The sequence below is a fragment of the Pteropus medius genome, unplaced genomic scaffold, assembly GCF_902729225.1.
Source record: "Pteropus medius unplaced genomic scaffold, Ma_sr-lr_union100, whole genome shotgun sequence".
Classification (NCBI taxonomy): Eukaryota; Metazoa; Chordata; class Mammalia; order Chiroptera; family Pteropodidae; genus Pteropus; species Pteropus medius.
The window spans coordinates 48,612,768-48,632,494 of NW_024349800.1; the positions used below are offsets into that span (position 1 = coordinate 48,612,768).

General features: G+C 49.7%; 1 protein-coding gene across 2 annotated transcripts in view; it reads right to left on the bottom strand.

Annotated features, from left to right (window-relative positions):
* PLB1 (phospholipase B1) overlaps positions 1-19,727 on the bottom strand; it is a 147,814-nt gene that overhangs the window by 74,500 nt on the left and 53,587 nt on the right. For both annotated transcript variants that reach the window (XM_039887494.1, XM_039887495.1), the window contains exons 6-15: positions 19,264-19,304; positions 18,659-18,702; positions 15,584-15,674; positions 15,202-15,253; positions 13,363-13,449; positions 8,738-8,800; positions 7,847-7,926; positions 6,870-6,945; positions 5,899-6,000; positions 4,829-4,885 (exon numbers count right to left, since the gene is read on the bottom strand). In XM_039887494.1, coding sequence (XP_039743428.1) covers positions 4,829-4,885; positions 5,899-6,000; positions 6,870-6,945; positions 7,847-7,926; positions 8,738-8,800; positions 13,363-13,449; positions 15,202-15,253; positions 15,584-15,674; positions 18,659-18,702; positions 19,264-19,304 — 693 coding nt within the window. The remainder of the gene's footprint in view (positions 1-4,828; positions 4,886-5,898; positions 6,001-6,869; positions 6,946-7,846; positions 7,927-8,737; positions 8,801-13,362; positions 13,450-15,201; positions 15,254-15,583; positions 15,675-18,658; positions 18,703-19,263; positions 19,305-19,727) is intronic.

Sequence of the window (19,727 nt, forward strand, 5' to 3'; positions counted from 1 at the left end):
CGGCCCAGCCCCTCCTGATGTCACAGAAGGAGAATCTGCGCACCAGAGTGGTTGGACTGGGACTAGGACACTGGTGTCCTGGATCCAACCAAATGTCTCTCAGTGGGTCACACAGCTTTCTGATCATCCCGGGCCCAGTTAATCAGCTTCTCCTCTTGTCCCCACTCCTTGCTGCCCAGCTGTTGGCCAGCTCACGATTCAACCTCCCTAGAAGGGGAGAACAGGGATGGGACGAAGGGCAAACACTCGGCTCTCGGCCTTCGTGTGGAGCATGTGCCTTCTCCCCAGGGCTCTTCTTCTGTTTGTGGGTGTAAACGCACGCCCAGCAGGGAATAAAAACCTCTGTCACCTGAGAACTGCTTACACAGCGTGAGTGAAGCAACTTATGGGCCTTGGGTCAAGTCCGACATCCTGAACTGGGACGCAGAGGGACAGTGACATGGGACACAGCACGGCCCCCTACTCTCAGACAACTAGAATGCCTAGTGGTTCAGGAGTGAGTGATGGCGGCATCGGCTCTGATGTAGGCAGCTACTTAAACGAAACCTGCAGCCTGTCTGACAACACAGACAGAAAGCACGTGGGGGACCAGCAGGGGAAACCAGCAGGTGATGGGCTCAGATGAAAACACTGAAGGGGAAAGAGGAAAATGAAGGAAGCTGAAGAACCTGATGCAGGAGTGAGGTTTTAAAAAGTTCCTTTTGTGCTTTTTAATTGATAGTTATACGTAGGTAAATACCCCAAAGAAAAATGCAGTGGCTTTGAGAGATCATACGTTTTCTTTTGCACGCGCCGGCTTCTTCCATCGGAGAACATCACGTCCGCTGTCAGCCCCACTGCCCACAGGTGCGAGGCTCCCCTGACACCTTCGTCATCTACCTTCCCTTCCAAGGACTTTGCTTTCAAGACACCAGAGGCAGGAGGCTTCGGGATGGAGCGAGCACCCTGGCTGGCCCCGCTACAGGCTCTGTCGTCCTTTGTGAGCATTTTAGAGTCTTCGTTAATTTTCTATCCCAGAATCTGTGCCCACTAAACAAGACGCAGGAAAAGGACTTCACCCTTCTCGGCGATCTTTCCCCAAATGGACAGAGTCAGCTCAGAGGGTGTAATTAACCTTCGGGAAAGGCGTGGCAACTCTTTAGTTCAAGGGCCACGGGAAGAACGGGGCCTCCAGCTTCTTTCGGTTTTATTCTCGTGGTGGACAGTCCTGGAAACGGGAGGGTCCACCCAGAATGTTTGGGCCCGCTCCGAGAGGGAGTGTTTAGTGGGCTTGAGTTGCTGGCCAGGGGGTGAATCTCACTTGCTTTCTTCTCTTCAAATCTTTCAATAATTTAATTAATAATAGAGTCTGGGAAGAAACCTTGAGAGAACCACATCTTAATGACTCTGTTAGAACGAATATAGCAGAGCCTGTTCTTCAAGGGCCTTGAAGAAGGAAAATTTATAGGTTTTCCCAATAAGCCCATTTCCATTAAGAGCCTTGTCCTCAATGTCTCCTTATTAGTCACCTACATCCATTCTGCTCCCACTAATCCCCTTTATGCCCGTGCTGACCCTCTGTCCTCAGAGAAGACAGAGAACGATGTGCTTCCTCGAACGGTCCCTCACTCGCGTCTCCTCCTGCCACCCCACAAGTGCCTGGACACTCCGGGGCGCCTGGTACTGGCCTTTGTGCTCTTGCTGCACCTTCCAGCCCTTCAGTCGCTCGTACCTCTTCTGCAGAGCTTCCCTGCCAGCCTGAAAGTACCTGGAGCATGGGGAGGGACGGGGGGTAGCCTGAGACCTCTGTCCAAGGAGACGTCCCACGCAACTGGGAGCGATTCTGGAGTGTTCTCACCCTGCCCCGTGTCTCTAGTTCTTTGCACAGGGCTTTACACAAAGTGGGGTCAGTGATTGCTGGAAAGATCTGGGAATCGAATTCCCCAAAAGTGAGTCTCTTGAAAACTATAAAAACGATCGGAAATTATTGAAGAGAAGGCAGAAAGGGCTTAGGGAATGAATTACGTCCCCATCACAAAATCCTCCTCAGCTTGATGCCAGGAGTGCGGCTTCAGACTGGGGGGCTCATTCCGTTGGGACGGTTCCAGGTGTGTTTCAGAAGCAGGGCCACCCACACCCCTGCGTGCGAGCGTGTGGAGTCTCCCTTCACGGGCCCTCGGAGCTCACGCGTGTGCTGGGGCTTGCTGGGGGAAGGGGCGGAGCCGATGCTGGTGTGGCTCCGCACAGCCACCCCGCGGCGGAGTCCGGGGCGTGTGGAAGAGAGGAGGATGAAACCTGGGCCTCTGTGGTCACGGCAATTCTGCTCACTTCTCTCTGCCCCCCACGCCTGACAGTGGCCCTTGCTGGGGCTATGTATATCTGTGAATGCGGGCAAGACATTTAAACCTAACACAGCAGAAGCTCGAGGAGGTGAAGACAGAGAGGCTCCTGGCCTCCCCGGATCCCTGGGAGGACACAAGATGAACCCAAGAGTGAATGGCTGCTGTATTTTCCCCAGGCCCTCAGAGGCGGGCTGAGGGTCATTATACCTCTTTGGCAAGAACAGAAAATGGAAACCCCGAAAGGCCACCTGACTCACCTCAAGAACAATCAAAAGTGCAGCTGGAACTGGAATCCAGTATTCCTGGCTCCTTACCCAGTGGCTTTTGCCCTAACCTGTTACACTCCTAATTTCTCACGAACTAGTCCATGCCTGCAGGAGCTGTCCACGTGTTCTAGCAGCTGTGCTCACTCCTGGAGCCATGGGATGATCTGGCCATTCGACCACGAGGAAGACGGGACAGACACACCTGGGGAGACCCCTCCCTTTTTTGCTGGCCTCGCAGCAAGAACCCTGAGAACTCTCACTGGGAAATGACTGGCAGTTGGTTGGACAGGTTTGGAGAGAGTAGGGGAATTGTCCACTCAGGAAAGCCACCTCTTCCTCCTCAGAGCCTTTGTGACAGCTACTGTGTCCCAGACCCTTGGCCTCAAGCATGCGACCTTCTGTTCCCCTCTGTACACCTGCCCGTCCTTGTCCTCACTCACAGGTTAGGTTATAGGACATTGTGTGTGCCTATTTGAATGGAAAGGACACCACGCTGACTCGAAGGCAGTTGTCACTGCTGCCTCCATCACTAATGACACTCAGTAGCAAGACGGAGGGAGAGAGGAGCCCTTTCTATCTGCTCTCTCTAGCTTCTCTCTGTCTTGGGTTTAAGGTACTTCATTCATTCTCGGGCCCTCCTTCTCTCCATCATTTCTTCTTGTCAGACCAGCCTCCCGCCGGCGCTTGCTAATGCATCTGGCTCCTCCTTTTCTCCATGCCCTTTGTTCACAGAGGCCTTCTTGACTGAAAATACCCTCCTTGACCTCTCCTGACACATCCTACAAAGCCAATTCAAATCCCACCATCATGGGGCTCTCCTGACCTCTCGCTCATATCAGCTTCTGGGTGCACGGCCCAGCACATCTGTGCTGGCTGAGTTCAAATTTACTCTTGTTCCTCTGGGTTGACTGAGTCTTCCGGCGACACCCTAGGCTCGGGGAGGGCATAGGCCACTTGGTGTGTCTCCTGTATCTTCTTCGGACCCAGCACAGGGGAGGGCACCGTTTAGGTGCCATTTTGTCGCTTGGGAGAGAGGTGGAGATAGGTTTGGCTGAGCTGGAATAATCAGACCTTCTCCTGCAGGGAAGGGGTGGAAGGAGGGGAGCCCCCACAGAAGGGGAGCCCCCGCAGGAGGATCAGCTTCCTTTCCTCTGCCCTTCACAGGAAATCAGCAGCAAAGCTGTTTCCTGAGGGAAATATTCCACCCAAGGGTCAGGCTCACTAACAAAGGTCCTTGTGCAAAGAGATCAAATGCTTTCTTAAAGGACAGTGCGGTTCCATCGATATGGGCTGTCTGGAGCTGGTCCCACTCCCCGCCCTGCTCTCTTACTGGCAAATGCACATGAAAACACAGCTGCTCATGGTACTCAGCACAGCACATCAGTTGAAAAGATGGAGAAAATGTTTCTAATCCAAGGAAGAAGAAAACCAAGTATCTGTCACTAGAACTCTAAAAATAGGGCAGCTTGGATGGGAAAAAAAAAAAATAAATGGCAACATCAGGTCTCTATCTGGTGCTCTGGAAAGGCTCGGAGTTTTGACATTACATACCACCCACTGACTAATCCCAGCTAGCCCTGGGCAGCCTTCGAGGTGTGGGGCAAGCCTACCGCAGTTACAGTAAGAAGGCTGGCCCATGACGGGCACCCGCTGCGGCCCAGGACTGAGCTGCACACTTGCCATGTGTTGGGTCGGGTGTTGTGATCTGGGTTTTGCAGAAAGAGGGTTGAAACCCTAAATTCACCCAAGTTGGGGGAGATGGGATTAGGATTCAAAGCCAGCTTTTCATCACTCTGAAGCCCATGTTCACCGAGGCACCTCCCTGGGCCTTTGAAATTGCACGATGGCATTTGAGTGTGAATGAGTGTGAAGTGAGGGGAAGCCGCCGGGAGTCTCTGTGTGAGCCGTCACCCAGTGCCGAGCTCCCAGTGAAGCCTCCCCCTCAGGCTCCGAGGAAACCTCCCCGCCTCTGGGAAGAGCGGGCCTGGGCTACACCGTCTGGGCTGTGGCTCAGCCTTGGAACGAGGAGAAGAAGCTCCGCGTTGTCAGAGCTGGGCTGTCACCAGGTGTGAGAAGGCTCCCTGGCGGCCCAGAATCACTGTTCTGGGATCTGGCTGGCATCCTGCTGCCCCTCCATCCAAGTAGTGGGCAGAGTGGGCACGGTGGTAGAGGCCCTGCCCCTCCTGTGGGCCAACGCCCCAGGCTGGCACAGCAGCCTCCCAGGACCCCCCAGCCACTCACCATGGTGTTCCAGAGATTCACAGCGAATGTGATGGGGTCCTCGAGTGGCCACTGCCTCTGAAAAAGAACAGGAACCCCTGTGTTACTCCAAGGATGGGTGGACCTGCCACGCACTTTGAGGCTCTCCCTGGCAGAGATGGGGTGGCCTTGATCTGTCCATACTCTTCCTCTCAGCCCCCTAACAAGCAGGTACTTATAGGACCTCTGTCTGGTGTCAGGGCTCACAGGTGAGGGCCTGCAGGAGCGGGTCACACCCTGGTGGCTCCTGATCATCATGGAGATCTCCACGACTGAACTAACCAGCAGGAGGAGTGGTGATAGCTAAGTGACTCACACGTGGTCCGAGCAGGAGCAAGGCCTGGGAACCAATGTTTCTCCCCATCCTTTTAAACCACTATTTAAACATGGTTTGAGTCCTAGAGGGGGCACAATGACTCCAGCCAGGAGATGACAAGGAGGGACTGTCCCTGGCACCCAGTGCTGAAGCCTCAGCGGTGTCAGGGAGAACCTGTTGAGCATGTGTCGACCCCACCGGCCATGCTCATGGTCTGGACACCCCACTGGGGTAAGAGGCATTTCCCAAGTGACCTGGTGGAGTCAGGGCAACTCACATTACCCTCCCTTCCGAGGGTAGATGCAGAATCTACAGAGGGAAGAGGGCGACGTGGTGCCCCGGAAATCCTATCCTGAGTCGTCACAACAGCCATGCGGTACTGAGGGCTTCACACATTCACTCACGTGATCCTGACGACCGCCCCAGAGGGAGGGAATGTTAATAATGGCTCTGATTTCTCGGGTGAGGACCCGAGGTACAGAGAGTCCCGACAACTTCCCCGAGGTCACACAGCTGGTGCATTTCAGAGCCAGGAGCCCTCTGGCTCAAGTGCGTGCTCCTTACCTCTGGGCAGCTCTGCCTCTCAGAACCTCCAGTCCCATGGGGAAATCGGCAAGAAAGGATAAGGGAATGTTGCAGCATTTTTCCCCAAGACTGCACATCCTGGGCTCGGTGGAGGGGAACTGGGCGGGAGAGGGAGAGGGAGAGGGTGTAGGTCACGGCCACCCTTACTCACCGAGAGTGGCTCCAGGGCTGTCTCATAGAAGGGCTGGAAAACCACTGCGAAGCTCTCCTGCTCATTGTACTTGCTGGAGGCCAGGAGACGTTCCCAGCTTTCCTGAAGAGGGGAACAGAGATGTGCACCCAGGAGCACAAGCAGGGAGGTCTCAGCAGCTCCTCGGTCACAGTCACCCACCATGTGCTGCTCTGAATTAAATGCTAGTAGGAAGCTCTCTCTCGTCTCCCCCTTTGGGACCTTTGATTAATTAAATCAGGTTTTTAATTTTTCCTCTGAAGTCATCAGGTAAACCAGAGATAGACCTGAAATATATTCTTGGAGAGTTTGAAAAGGACACACAAGACCAGCGTACAGCTAGGGCCCCCAGGCTCTGTTCAGGGCTAAGTTCCATAGAGGGATGTGCCATTTACCATTCGAAACATGTTATTTCCAGACTGAGAGAAATGCCACACAGCTTTATATATAACTTTCTTTTTAAACAAAAGTCATCATGCGAGCGCATGTCAATAAAAACTGTGCTTTGAGCTGTTTGCTGATGGAAATGATGGCTCCCACTGATCCATCTTCACTCTCTTGGGGTCTCTTTGCTAAACTAGAATGCACATCTTTGGGAATTCTGAGTTTCCCATGGGCCGTAGTCTGAGGCAAAAGCAGCCGACCAGCAATACAAGCGGCGATGACTATCAAACCCATCTCTGAATGAATCTGCAAAGTCCTTCACTATCTTTTACCGAAAGCACCACCACCGCCCGCCTCCCAACCTGCCAGGATCGTCGTCCCCACTTTACCTACAGGGATACCAAGCCATCCCCAGGGAGTGAACCGAGAGTAGCACTCTTCGGTTCCACGTTCAGTTGGAGAAGTCTTACTGCAGCAAACTGGCACTTTAATTGTCCCTACTGCCCCTGTTCTCTTCCATGACCCCCCACCCCTGTGAGCCAGCTGCCAGTCTCCCAGAGTGGGCTCACCTGATAGGACCACTGTGTCACAACCTTGAACAGCTTCGAGGTCTCCCCTGGGCAGCTGCAGGGTTCTGCTGTGGAGCTGCAGGTTAAAACAAGCGGGAAATGAGAGTCTGGATACAGCGTCAGGCTGCCCCATGGGAAAACAAGGAAGGTGGGGGCTGGGGGCACCGGGGAGTCGCTCAGGGAGTGGGGAAGGAGAAAAGGAAAGTCTCAGAGGGTGCCGGAGAAGGCGGGGAGCACATGTTGGAGAGAATAAAGGGTAGAGTGGAAAGGTACGTTGCGGTCAGGCTCCTTGGCGTGGGGAAGGGGTGTGGAGACATGCTCTCACCCTCCACCTGATATACCCGCCTTTGCTGCTTCCACACCCCCTCCAATGCGCCCTCCCCAACTCTGGGTGTCCTTTCTCTTCAGAACCCTCCTTTCCTCTCAGCAGGGTCCGCTCTTTCCATTGGTACCACCTCCAGCCGTCCCTACCCTAACTTTTTTCACATGAACTTCTTTTCTGGGTGCTAAGCCAGGAATCTTCGGATTTGGGTTCAAAGAGTAAAAAATTCTATGACTAATTTCAGAAATATGTGGGAATCATGTTCTGCGAAGATAAAATACACTTAGGCTCCATTTTGTTCTTTCCCATTTCTAGAACTATCACTTCTCGGCTTATGGATGCTTTGCCACACCTGTTTTTCAGACTCTCAGATCATCCTGGTGGGGGCAGGTCATCCGGCACTATATTGACCAGACTGAATAGTTCATCCTTCCACTCAGTCCCCAGAACAGTACTTGGCGGAGGGCTCCTCCCTGAGCCTGACTTTACTCACTAGCTGTGTGGTCTCACACATGTCACACATGTACTTACTCTCTCTCGGCCTCCAACCTTTGGATTTTCCTCACAGAATGAATGCACGTGAAGTGCCCCGCACAGTGCCTGGCACATGGCAACCACTCAACAAACACTAGTCCCATTCCACTCCCCTTTTTACCTGAGATGGGTCTCCTGATGCCAGGGAGAGGCCCCCACAACCTCAGAGAGATCCATCAGGTTCACAAATGCTTTAGGGACCTAGGAGTATACGAGGGAGAAGATGGACATTTTCTAAGTCACCATTGCTTCCCAGGGTCCTCCCTGGAACCCCTAGTTTGAGCCGAGCTTGGGGTCTGGGTAAGTATGTCGAGCCTCTTTGGGAGATGCTTGCTTGATGTTGGTCCTAAAGTGCCAGCCCTGTTGGTTGTGCAGAAATGTGTCATTCGCCATCCCTCATGGTGGGCAGGGCACCTCCCCACCACAGTGTCAACAGGGGAGCAGGACCACAGTGGATGGGACTCTAAACCCTCTCTGGAAGCTGCGATGGAAAGCTGCCTCTTCAGGGAGCTCAGGGGTAGGTGTGAGCCACAGAGCTCCCCCTGGAGTCTTGGAAGCTGCAGCACTCATCGTGGTCCCTCTAGAAAAGAAAGCCTTGAAGATTCTCCAGACCCCTCCAGGCCACCACTGCCCCAGACTCAGTCAGAGAAAGGTCTCGGGAAAGAGCGGGTCACCAAGTCCCCCGTGAAGAACTGTGCTCTATTCCTTCTTCCTCCCCAGATGACTCTGTCAGAAATATCTTTTGCACGAGTGTAGGGCTCTATACCTGACCCAGGTTTTCCTTAAAAGAGTGAAAAATGGGCTCTTCCAGACCCTTTCCCTGGGGTCTTATCCTCCTCACAGGAAATCTGGCACTACTCCATGTTTCTCAACCCAGTGGAGGCTGTTGGAGAGTAACCAGAATCTGCCTTGCCAACCGTCAGAAGGGCAGCTTTCTCGTGGCTGCAGAAGGCATCCGTGAGGAAGCGCCAGGTGTGTGGTCCCACAGAGTTGGGGGAGCTGCAGGCCTCACCTCCTGGAGCAGGTAGTCCAGCATCCTAGTCAGCTTGTCCATGCCACCCATCACGTCCTTTGGCTGTGAGAGGAGAGATGTGCTGAATGTAGGTGAGGACAGGGAACATGGGGCCAAGGATGCTTAGGTTCACATTGGCCTGTCCCTTCCCCTCCCCAACCCCTGCCCTCAGCAGAGATGACAGCGACAAAGGCTCTACTAGAGCCCAGTTTCACTTAAACGAGTGTAGAGTTCCCAGAGCTTCCTAGGATTTTGTCCATTTTCCGACTTCCCCAACCTGTCGTCTACCAGGAAAAAACCAAACTCCCCCAAATGAGAAGTTCCATGTCAAGGAAGGGAAAACTCAAGGTCAAGGCAATTCTAAAGCTCACATCCAGGGATGGGAAACAGGATTCACTCCCCAAGGCTGATGGAATCACTTTTATCTGAAGAATATCAGATCCGAAGGGGGAACACAATTACCCTTAGATTTCAGGACCCAGACGGGCCTTAAAACGTCTACATGGCCCCTCTTGTATCAGAACTCTCCCTGTCACATTTTCCCCAAGTAAGAAAAGGGCTCCTGTCATTGAGTATTTAAAGACATCCCGTACCCACTGATTCTTTGCAAGTAATGAAAATAAATAACTAAATAAGACCAGCTCAAAAATAGACCCCGGTCTACCTTTCCAGAGTAAAAACAAAAACAAAAAAACGGCTAACAAAAATAAACTTTATAACAACACAAACTCCTAAGCTGCCTACAAACCAGCCATCCCCTGAGGCGACTTGGCTCAGACAGGAAGACTAGGGAGGCCCAGGAGCTGCGCTGTTTCCTGGGGAGACATAGGCGGTGACTCTGGAGATAGCTGCCAATCACTCGGGCCGGGCCGCATGTGGGGCAGTGCCCCTCCTCCCGAGTTTCTGCTTTGCTGGGGCGTTATTCTCTGGAAGCCAATTCAGCCCGCTCTGTTGCCATGGCCAGCAATAAAGCCTTGTCTCATTTTCTTCGGTCGGAGTGAGTCTCTCTCCGAGCATGACATTAAGCATCTCACTGTTCCTTCTGAAGAGCCTTGGGAACTCTGTCTAGAAAGGTCCTCGCCGCCCATCCATACCCATTCAGGGCATCTGCCTTCCCCAGGGACACCGCGGAGCCCTGCGTGGTTCTTCCCTGACGGCAAAGCCTGCTTTAGAAAACTCTTTGTCAGGGAGCTTATGGACAGCTGCAGAGCGAAATCAGGGCCCATCCGGTCACTCCAGGTACAGAATGGTTGTCACTTGGTCACAACTAACTGTCCCTGTTTCTTAGTGGAAGACATTACATGCCTAAAAAATGTCCCTTGTCTATAAGGTCAGACATAATAAACTCCTCCTTGAAACCAAAGTCAGGAAAAAGCTTATTTCTCCAAATGAACCTGCATATTTTCATTTATATCTTTTGCCCCTAGAGTCAGAAGAATGCTATATTATCAAACATGTGCCTGAGACAAAACTTAACTTTTTTCTAATAAATTATTTCCCTGACATTTATTCTAATGAGGCGTATTCAGTGAAAAGATACAAACACTTCAGATTTCTTGAATCCTCCTGCCAGTGTCCCCTCCAAAATGTTGACACCTGCTTCCTAAAGCATTTGCAACAAATAATTATATATATTTTCTTGCAGTGTCCTTGGCTTTTTTCTCTTCATTTTTTTTCTATTCTTTTTAACTGATTTTTTAAAATCTTATTCATTAACAAAACTAGTCTTTAACTAGAGAGCAGTAAACAGAATCCAGACCCTACAAGCATCCCGTGTTACTGCAATGAGCCAGGTCATCAGTTACCTCTGAAGCACCTACCTGCCTCTGAATAGCTGGAAACGTGACAGCGGCCCTGAGGTATTGTCACTGTCTAATGGATGGCTTCTGATTTTATTCTCCTATGACCTTGGTTTTAAGAAACCCCTAAAGAACAAATGCGCACACAGGCCTTGTCTATTCCCTACAAAAAAAGGCTGAAAGTCCTAGCAGGGGAGAAAAATTCCAGGTCTTAAGTAGGGGATAAAGGAGGTTATCACTTCTTAACAGTAAAACACCCTTTTCTCACACGAACTACTTCAGGAAACTTGACCTATGACACAGGTAAAGGCAGGGCTGCTCCGTGAAGTCAGCTGGAAGCCGGAAGCCCACCTCTCAGCCTTGTGTGTGCCCTCAGAGGCACCTCCAGTGGCCCCCGGAACTCTGCAGAACAAGCCCCCAGGGAGAGACGGAACCTGAGATGTGCTTTGGGAATGCAAAGTGCTGTGTAAGGACTTCTCTGATCAGGGGCCTGAGCTATGCCACTGAGTGCACTTGAAGAGGAAGCTGTGGCCAGAGGCACCACCGGGAAGACCAGGAGGTGAGTAGGGGGTCTGGGCAGCAGAAGTGTGGCTGCGGGGATGCAGAGAAGCTGGCTGAGAGCCAGACCTAGGAGCTGCAAATGTTACATATGTTTCACATCACAACTCAGGACACATATCTAGAAATAAGCAAAAATAACCATGAACTAACATTTACCTGACTGTATGCAATGAATACTAATGTTATAGTTTATTCTATTTTACTTCTATATTTATAATTTTAATTGCAATCTTTTAAACTGATTTCTGACCTATGAACATACTTTAATTTACAGTCCGAAAAATCACTGTATTTTTTTTTTAAAGGTTCAAGTAAATAAGCAAGGTTGTTTATAATAGTGAAAAACTAGAAACACCTAAATGGCCAACAATAGGGAACAACAAAATAAAATGTAGTAAATTTACACAATATAAAACTATTTTGCAAATAACAGGAATAAGCTCAATTCATATGTATCAACATGACTAGACCTCAAAAATACTTGGTTACTGAAAAAATCGCTCAATAGTGCATACAGTATAATACTATTCATGTTATATCTTTCTAATTCACACACACACACACACACACACACACACACACACACATAATACCACACACCCACGCTAAAATAATACTAGGATTCACAGATATATAAAAGGCTTAGTAATAAAAAGGGAGAGGAATAGAGGTGGTGGCCAAAGGGTATTTTAGCTTGAACTGTAATGTTTTCATTTTTTAAAAGGAGAAAACATTTGTGCATTGCTTATGTAACTAAAACCAATAAAAGTAAATAATGCATAAATGGATACATACACACAGAAAGTACCATGTAGTTAAGAATGCTTGAAAGCATAAATACATGAAAGAATGCAAGAATTCAAATAAAAATGCTTGAGTGCAAGAAGAGTATGGAAGAAATCATGAGTGAGTAAAGCATCAATGAAAGCATTCCAACATTAAAAAAAAAATCAAACAAAAGCTAGTATGAACATACTCATCATAAATACAACAGCATGTGTCTCCATATAAAAAGAGAGAATGACTTTATGCATGAATAGACAACTTTGGATGGATGGATAAATGTGTGACGATATAGAGAAATCTGGCAATGCCTAAGTGCTCGTTTGAGCACTTTAATGCATGAATGTGTAAATCATAAAGAAATGTTAGCGTGCATAAGGACCAAACGGTGGGGCGGGGGAAGAGAACTGAGCGTGTAAATTTCACTGGGCATGGGTGAAGTAGAACAACAAGACTTCGAGGTCTATTTGCCACAAACCCAGGAGATCTGCAGGAAGACTGCTCAACAAGAGCTGACCAGGGAAGGGAGGCTTGCATCCGCCTTCTCCCACGACCCAACATCTCTAAAGGGAGGGGGCTTTGGCGATGGGGCAGGAGTCAGTGGAGCCACGGGGCATTCGGAGGAAGGCCGAGTACATGTTGTGGAAGGAGGACACAGAACTGAGGAGGACAGCACCTCGAGAAACGTCGACCCATGCCCGTGTCGTGGTGGAGGCCCTGGAAGGGGGCTGAGGGGACAGTGGGCAAGGAATTGGTTTGCTATAAGTGGCAGAGCCAGCTTGGTGGCAACCATGCCTCAGACTCCTGAAGAAGAGTCTGTGTGCCATTTATGTCCTCATAGCCTTGGTATCTAAGCTGCTCCTTACACTTTCAACTGATCCTGACCTGGACGATCATCAATAAAGACTTAAGTCCTAGATAGTCACCTACATGAATAATAAATGAAGCCACATGGTTCATATCCTGTTCCCAGGAAAGCTAAAGAGCCTGGAGAATATACAAAAACAGCAGGCCTCCCATTACAACCAGAGTTCAAGAGGTAATGACAAGAGCACACATCTTACTTTCTTTTCTAAATTCAGTACTTAAAAGAAATCAGAGTTAAGAGACGCAAAAAGATTTTTAACCAGGAAGCTGTTTTTCCCCAGTTGTAGAATGATCATTGACTAAGTTTATCTATACTTCAATTTGATATAAAATATGGTAAGTTAAAAACAGCAGTCCCGGTATTAGGTTGCTTGAGCCCCTATTGTGTATGTATGTGGCATGTATGTATGTATGTATGTATGTATGTATGTATGTATGTGTCTGTCTATCTATCTATCTATCTATCTATCTATCTATCTATCTATCTATCTATCTATCTATCTACTCTGAAATAGATGCCATCAGGTCCTGACAGGTGTAGATCAGGCAGGTTTACTTCATTTACTCTACCCACCTGACATTTGCAATCTCTCTGCCTCCCAGCCTGCCGTTTACCTGTTGGGCGGAGGGACACAGGTGACACTGGCTTGTGTTACTGAAGAACACGTTGATGAGCTTCCAGTCATTTTGAAAGTCAAGTTGCTAAAGGAAAGGGAAACAGCATCGAAAAGAGATAGTAGTAAGGCCTGGTACAAAAAGAACTATTTCTCCCCGTCTTTCAATTTCATACACCCATCCCCATGAAATCATATTTATATATATATTTTTTCAAAGTATATGATGGGATTCTAAAGTTGTATGAACAGCTCTGGAAGGCAAGTTGGAAAAATATATCAAAAACTATTTTTTAAGGGCATACCCTTTTATCCAAGAATTCCATTTTTCAGACTGTATTTTAAGGAAATAAGGATACACGAAAGATTTAGCTACAACAATGAAGCCTTGTTCATACAGTAAAAAACTAAAGAGACATAAATGTCTAAATATGGGATTGCTGTGTAAATTGTGGAACACTCATAAGATGAAATACTATATAGCTGTTAAAAGTATGCTGGAAAATGTAATTAACATCATGTGAAATATCGTATTGAGGAAATTAGGTTGCAAAAAGTATCTACATCTAGTAGCTTCCTTGTTTTATAAAATATACACAGGTGCTTGGAATAAATGTATTTGGAAAAAAAATGTGGAAAGAGATGTACCCTGAGTTGTCGACAGTAATCATCTCTGGGTAATATTCTTTATGTTCATTTGTGTTTTCTAATTTTTTTAACTTTGAATAAACACGTGTCACTCGTGGAACCAAAAGTAAACTTGCGTTTTGTTCTTTAAGAAGCAGCATGATGTAGTTGAGGAGTGCTGGACTGTGAATCAGACACCTTAGATTTTAGCTCTAACTAGCTGTGTGAACTTGGACCAGTCATATAACTTCCGGGACTTCAGTTTCCTCATCTGTAAAATTACAACGTTGGTTTCAAGACCTCCTAGCTATTCTCCAGATTGTTATGATTACTCCAGAAATTCTGGGATTCTCTCGTTAGGGAGAAACCAACTCTTTACGGCATAGCTCCTGCATTTGTTGCTGTCCCTATATAACCTGTAATGATCTGGCTTTAATGCCCGATCCCTTTAATAAATGCATGGCTGGTTGAGACAGCGGCTGACCTTGGTTCCAGCGGTCCAGGCTCAGCACTTGGTTAGAGCCAGACATGGCAGCAAGACCTGCTTTGATACTTGTCCGTAAGAAAAGCACAAAGATTGGGGGATGCTTCTTACAAACTCATGAGTTACCAAATAAAAACCATGTGAACTGCTAGAAGTCTGCGTACCAGGGCCCCAGCATGTATGTTACAGAGGCCTCCACCTCAGAACTAAAATGAATACAGTAATTAATAATAACAGCAATCATCACTTCAATGACAATGACGACTATAGGCTTTCACAGTGCCAGGCACGCCCGACTCCTCATTTCATCCTCCCTAAGTCCTGTGCTGTAGCTTCTTTTATTATACCCATTTCACAAATGGGAAAACTGAGGCTTAGAGAGGTTAAATGCCTTACTCAGTATCACATAGCTAATAGGGGGAGAATTCAGGATTCACTCTCAAACCGGACGCCCTCTAGAACCCAAGCTCTCGACCACCTCCCTAAGTAAGATGTCACTTACTTCATCTGCTGACTTTTAGCCGGACCACACAGAATAATGCCATTGTGCACATAAGAAGTGGCCCTATGATTTAAGGGTCTCCAGAGAATCACCACGGGAAGGGCATTTTTGGAGTGCCCAGATCTTCCTTGCTGAATTCAGGGCACAATGGCTGCCTGATGTGTTTGGTCTGACTGCCTTGCACCAGGCATGGGCAGCCCCAACCAGAGAGTCCAGTAGATTCTTACCTGGTTCTCTTTCATGCTCCTCACCAGTTCTTTTGCCTGAATCCACAAGTCCCTGCACAGGCGGAGCAGGGCAGAGAGAAAATCAGATAAATATAACTTTGCCCAGGGCTAGAAGTTTGCCCCTCACCCCTGCCCAGATGCCAGTCTCTGAGCCCAAGGCTGCACTGCACCACCCCTGGCTTCTGGAGGGCAGACATTGGCCTGACTTTTTAAATCAGGCCTATCGGGGAGACTGAAATCAGCCACGAGAGGCATTTTGGCTTTGACTTAACACAGACCTCTACTTTTTAAGCCTTTTTTTGACTTTGCCAGACCCTCCTGCCCAGACGTCCAAGACTGGCAGGAATCCACAGCCCTGGAGAGAGCTAGCAAAGGGACTTACTCGGCACCACTGTGGGGTCCCAGGCTCTTCCCAGGGGTGCACACGGGCCTCAGCACAGAGGGACTGAAGCGTCGGATGACTTCTGAAAGGACTAAAGAGAGCGCGGGTTTGAGGCTGTGGCTCTGACAGCTGGACGTCGCCTGTGGAGTTGCGGGGAGGTACCATGGTTGCTGCCCCTGTTCCAAAGCAAGACCTCACACTGCCTCGGGCTGCAAGGGACTAACATCCTTTAAATCCTAGGCCAGGCCCAGTGCTAAGCGCTTTACATGTATGAAGGGGAAACTGAGGCTGAGAGAAGCTAAGCAACCCGCTCGAGGTCTCCAGGCTAACTGAAGTTGCTGGGATTTGATCCAAAGCCCTCAGATGCCAAAGGTTTTTACCGTTGTGCGCTATCGCCCTATGAGAGAAAGTGTGTGGGACCGAGACCCAGGCAGGCTGCCTCCCGGTCCCCCTCCCTTCTTCTGAGAGTGACAGCAGGGTGGGAAAGCTCCAGGGAACATACAGAGAACATGTCCCAGAGCTGACAGCCAGAGGACCGCTAAAAATAGTGCTGTCAAGGAGCAGTTGTGTCTTGCTCCCAGGAGACATGAGAGGGCAGACGGGGGAGAGGGTGATGAGAAGGAGATGCTTCCACCCCCTCCCCAGTCCCCCGTCCCTTCTGCCTCCATCCAGAAGTGTCTGGGGCTTCATGGGAGCAGAATCCAGAAGGCGGCTTTAAAGGGGCTCCCTGTGCAGGGAGCTGACACTGTGCAGGCAGCAGACAGAGAAGGGGTGGGGAGCTGGGCTGGAGTTGGGAGACCGGTCACTCAGCTCTGTCGGGCTGGGCAGCCACCCAAGTCGTGTGTGGCTCCATCTTCATCCTGTCCCAAACTAATGAACTTCCTTTTCCTGTTCTAAGTGCTGACCACCTTGCAGAAGGAGCCCATTCCCACGAGACCTCTGAGGCCAGTGGAAGACTTTAGGGACAGTGTGTGCACACATGTGAGTGTGTGTGTGGTGCTGCGAGCGCGTATGAGCATGAGAGTATGCGAGCTGAGTGTGAGAGTGTGTGTTGAGTATGTGTGTGTGCATGTGAGTGCGTGTGTGTGTGAACTGAGTGTGAGTGTGTGTGTAAGTGAGTGGTATGACTATGTATGGGTGGGGAGAACACTTCACCTCAGGAGACTCTGTGAGGGTGAACGATAGAACATGAATGTCTGCTCTAGGTCTTTGAAAGAGAACTGCTTTGTAGTTAAAGGTATTTGTATGATATTGCTTCTTGTGGTCAAACAGGACCTTAGATCTTTTCACATAAATCTGCCCGTCATTTTGTTTTACATCTGCTGTGTACCTGGTCTGTTCTCTCTCTGGATTGCCAGAGGGGTCAGGATAGGGCACAGGCTGTGGGGCAGGACCATTTGAGTCCACAGGGACTCCGCCAGGTACTAACCATGTAACTTGAGAAAGTCCCTCCCCCTGCCCCGCCACCCCCGACTCAGTTTTCCCATCTGCACGCTGGCTGTGGTAGGCAAAGCGTGGCTAGATTTGAAGAGCTATAAGGTCCTGGGGTTGAAGGACAGATGGACTGAGCTCAGGCTGGCCCCATTGCACACTGCAGGGGCCTAGATGTCCCCAGAGCACCTTCTCCTTGGCTCCTCTGCTGGCTTGGTCACCCAGCTGAGCTTCCAGGACTCACACTCCACTCCTCCTTCCCGCCCCCTGCCTAATGTAGGCTGGATTCACTGGCAGCAACGATGAGTCCTGCCTTTGAGGACATCCGGGCACCAGATCAGCCCTCACTGCCCAGCCTTCGGCGGCGCCTCTGGCCAGGTGGGGCTCCTGGTCACTCTCTGCTAAAGGAGGGGCAGTTAGGACTTGTTATCAGGTGGGTGAGGGACAATAAAAAGGAGACAAACTAAAAAATCAGGCAAATAAGCCGTCTTTGTGGTTTCAGGGTCTAAACTACATTCCATCATCCCAGACACGACAAATATTTCGTTGTTTTTTTTTTCTTTCTACCATTTAAAGGTAAACAGGGCCAAACCTAGACAGAGCGGTGACAGTCGCTAAGTCAGTAAGGGCGTCGTTTTTCAGAACCTTTTGATCCTTTGCAAGGGCACCCTCCTACCACTTTGGCTACCACCTGTCCGTCGGACCCTGGAAGGCTGGACAGCAGGCCTCAGCCTCCCCTGCTGGGTGGCGAGGGCTGAAAGCAGGGCCAGTGTCGGAGTCATCCCCGTCCTTTGCAAGGAGCCTTATACTTCCCAGGCCCTTGGTGAAAATCACTGGCTGAATTGACAGGCACTAGCCACCTTGCTGTCATTATTCTTCCAGAAGTGTCAGCTCGGAAGAGCACGTGCATTGTGGTCTGAGCCTTCTCACTTCTTGTCATTGACTTGTGAGCACCAAGCAGAGGTGACTCTAATATCCCACGAGGCTAATTCAGCTGGCGTTAAAGGACTTAGGGTCTCAGGCGACTTAATAGAGTCATAAGAGACGTTTGATGTTAAATGAAAACAAAACAACAGGTCACAGATGGCATTCATACGGAAGAAGGCCAAAACGTTCATGATTATCTCTAGATAGTGAGCTATATAGTTGATTTTCCTTTTCTTCATTTCATTTTTCTGAACCCAATTGCAATATCTATTTTATAAGCAAGGAAGTGATTACAAAATGAAATAAGCTGAAAATTAGACTGGGGTCTTCTCCTTGGTGCGGGGAAGCAATAAATGGCAGGCCCTTTCCCCAGATGACACGCTACTAGTCCGGTCCTGGAGGCCTGGGGGACAAGGAGCCTCAGGACTCTGGGGGAGAAGGAGCCTTGGGACTCTGGCCCAGCCAGTGCTGGGCCCTGCTCCCATGTCCCCTAACGTCACCCCATGCCTCCTGACTTCTCTCTGCTCAGAGAAACCTCTCATAGGATATGTGCCTTTTCATACCCGGGCTCCCTGTCTGTCTCAGAATGCCTCCTCCTTTCTCTTTAGGCTCAGTGATGAAGCAGTCGATAGGAGATTCTCTTCGTTAACTAGAATGCTGTTGTGTTGGGAGGGATAAGGACAATCTGGAATCTGGCCATAAATACACAGAACTCACCTGTCACCACTCCCATGCACACCTGCTCTGGCCTTTTTCCAGTCCTACAAGTAGAAGCAAACATGCAAGCGTCAGACGGCAGTTGTCACCTGCCAACAACCCTTTCCTTGGGCTGCTCGCTGTGGTCTGCTTCATGACCAGCTTTGGCTCAGTCTGGCTCAGGTTCTGGGGTTATCCTTCCCGGAGTCAGAGACATAGCTTGGATGGCAATGGATTTACTCAAATGGGGTGCACAGCTCCATCTGAACCCTCCTCTCCACATCTCCAGTAGGGCCCGAGCTGCAGAGCCCTGTGTAGAATGAGGCTGAACCTCGTCCACCCTGCATGCTATGGAGAGCCATAAGCCTGGTGGTGGGAAGCAAGAATCCACCCTTAGGCCTTTTCTGCTTTTCCTTTCACCCAGGGAGCCAGGCATGGCGAGTGTTGGACTGGAAGGCAGGAGGCTGGGTTCTGTCCCCGACTCTGCCACCTGCTCCTAAGAGAGCCAGTGCGAGGCCTCGCCAGCCTGGCCCTCAGGTTTCCCCATCGGTGAAACCAGGAGATGAGAGCCCATCAGCACTGAGGCTCCTCCCAGCCCTGCTTCCCAATGATTCCAAGGTATTTACCATTGGTGATTCTCTATGTCGGCTGTTCCTGAGTCTGGAAGCTGGAAAAGATAAGCAGCGTTAACACCCAGCCAGGGAAGGCAGCAGAGACTGTTCTCGAGAGACCCCGGCTACCTGACAGCCCCTCTCAGTGATAAAAGGGAACCCACAGATCCAGGGAAGGGTCCAATCTGCCCGTGAATGTCAGGCTTCCTGCACAGCATCGTTGGTCAGAACCCAGAGCAATAGATGGTGTGACCATTTCCCTCAGAACAGAAATGGGGCAGGAGAGCTTAGATTTAAACGCATCGTGAAACCCTAGTCACACTCTACATAGAAGTAAAGGAGATAGCGTCGCTGTGACTGTCCATAATCTAAGACTCATTTTGGTTATTGTCTGTCTCCCCTGACCGGAATGTAAGAACCACGAGAGCAGGGATTTCTGTCTGTTTTGCTTTGGACTATATTCCTTGAGCCTAGGACGG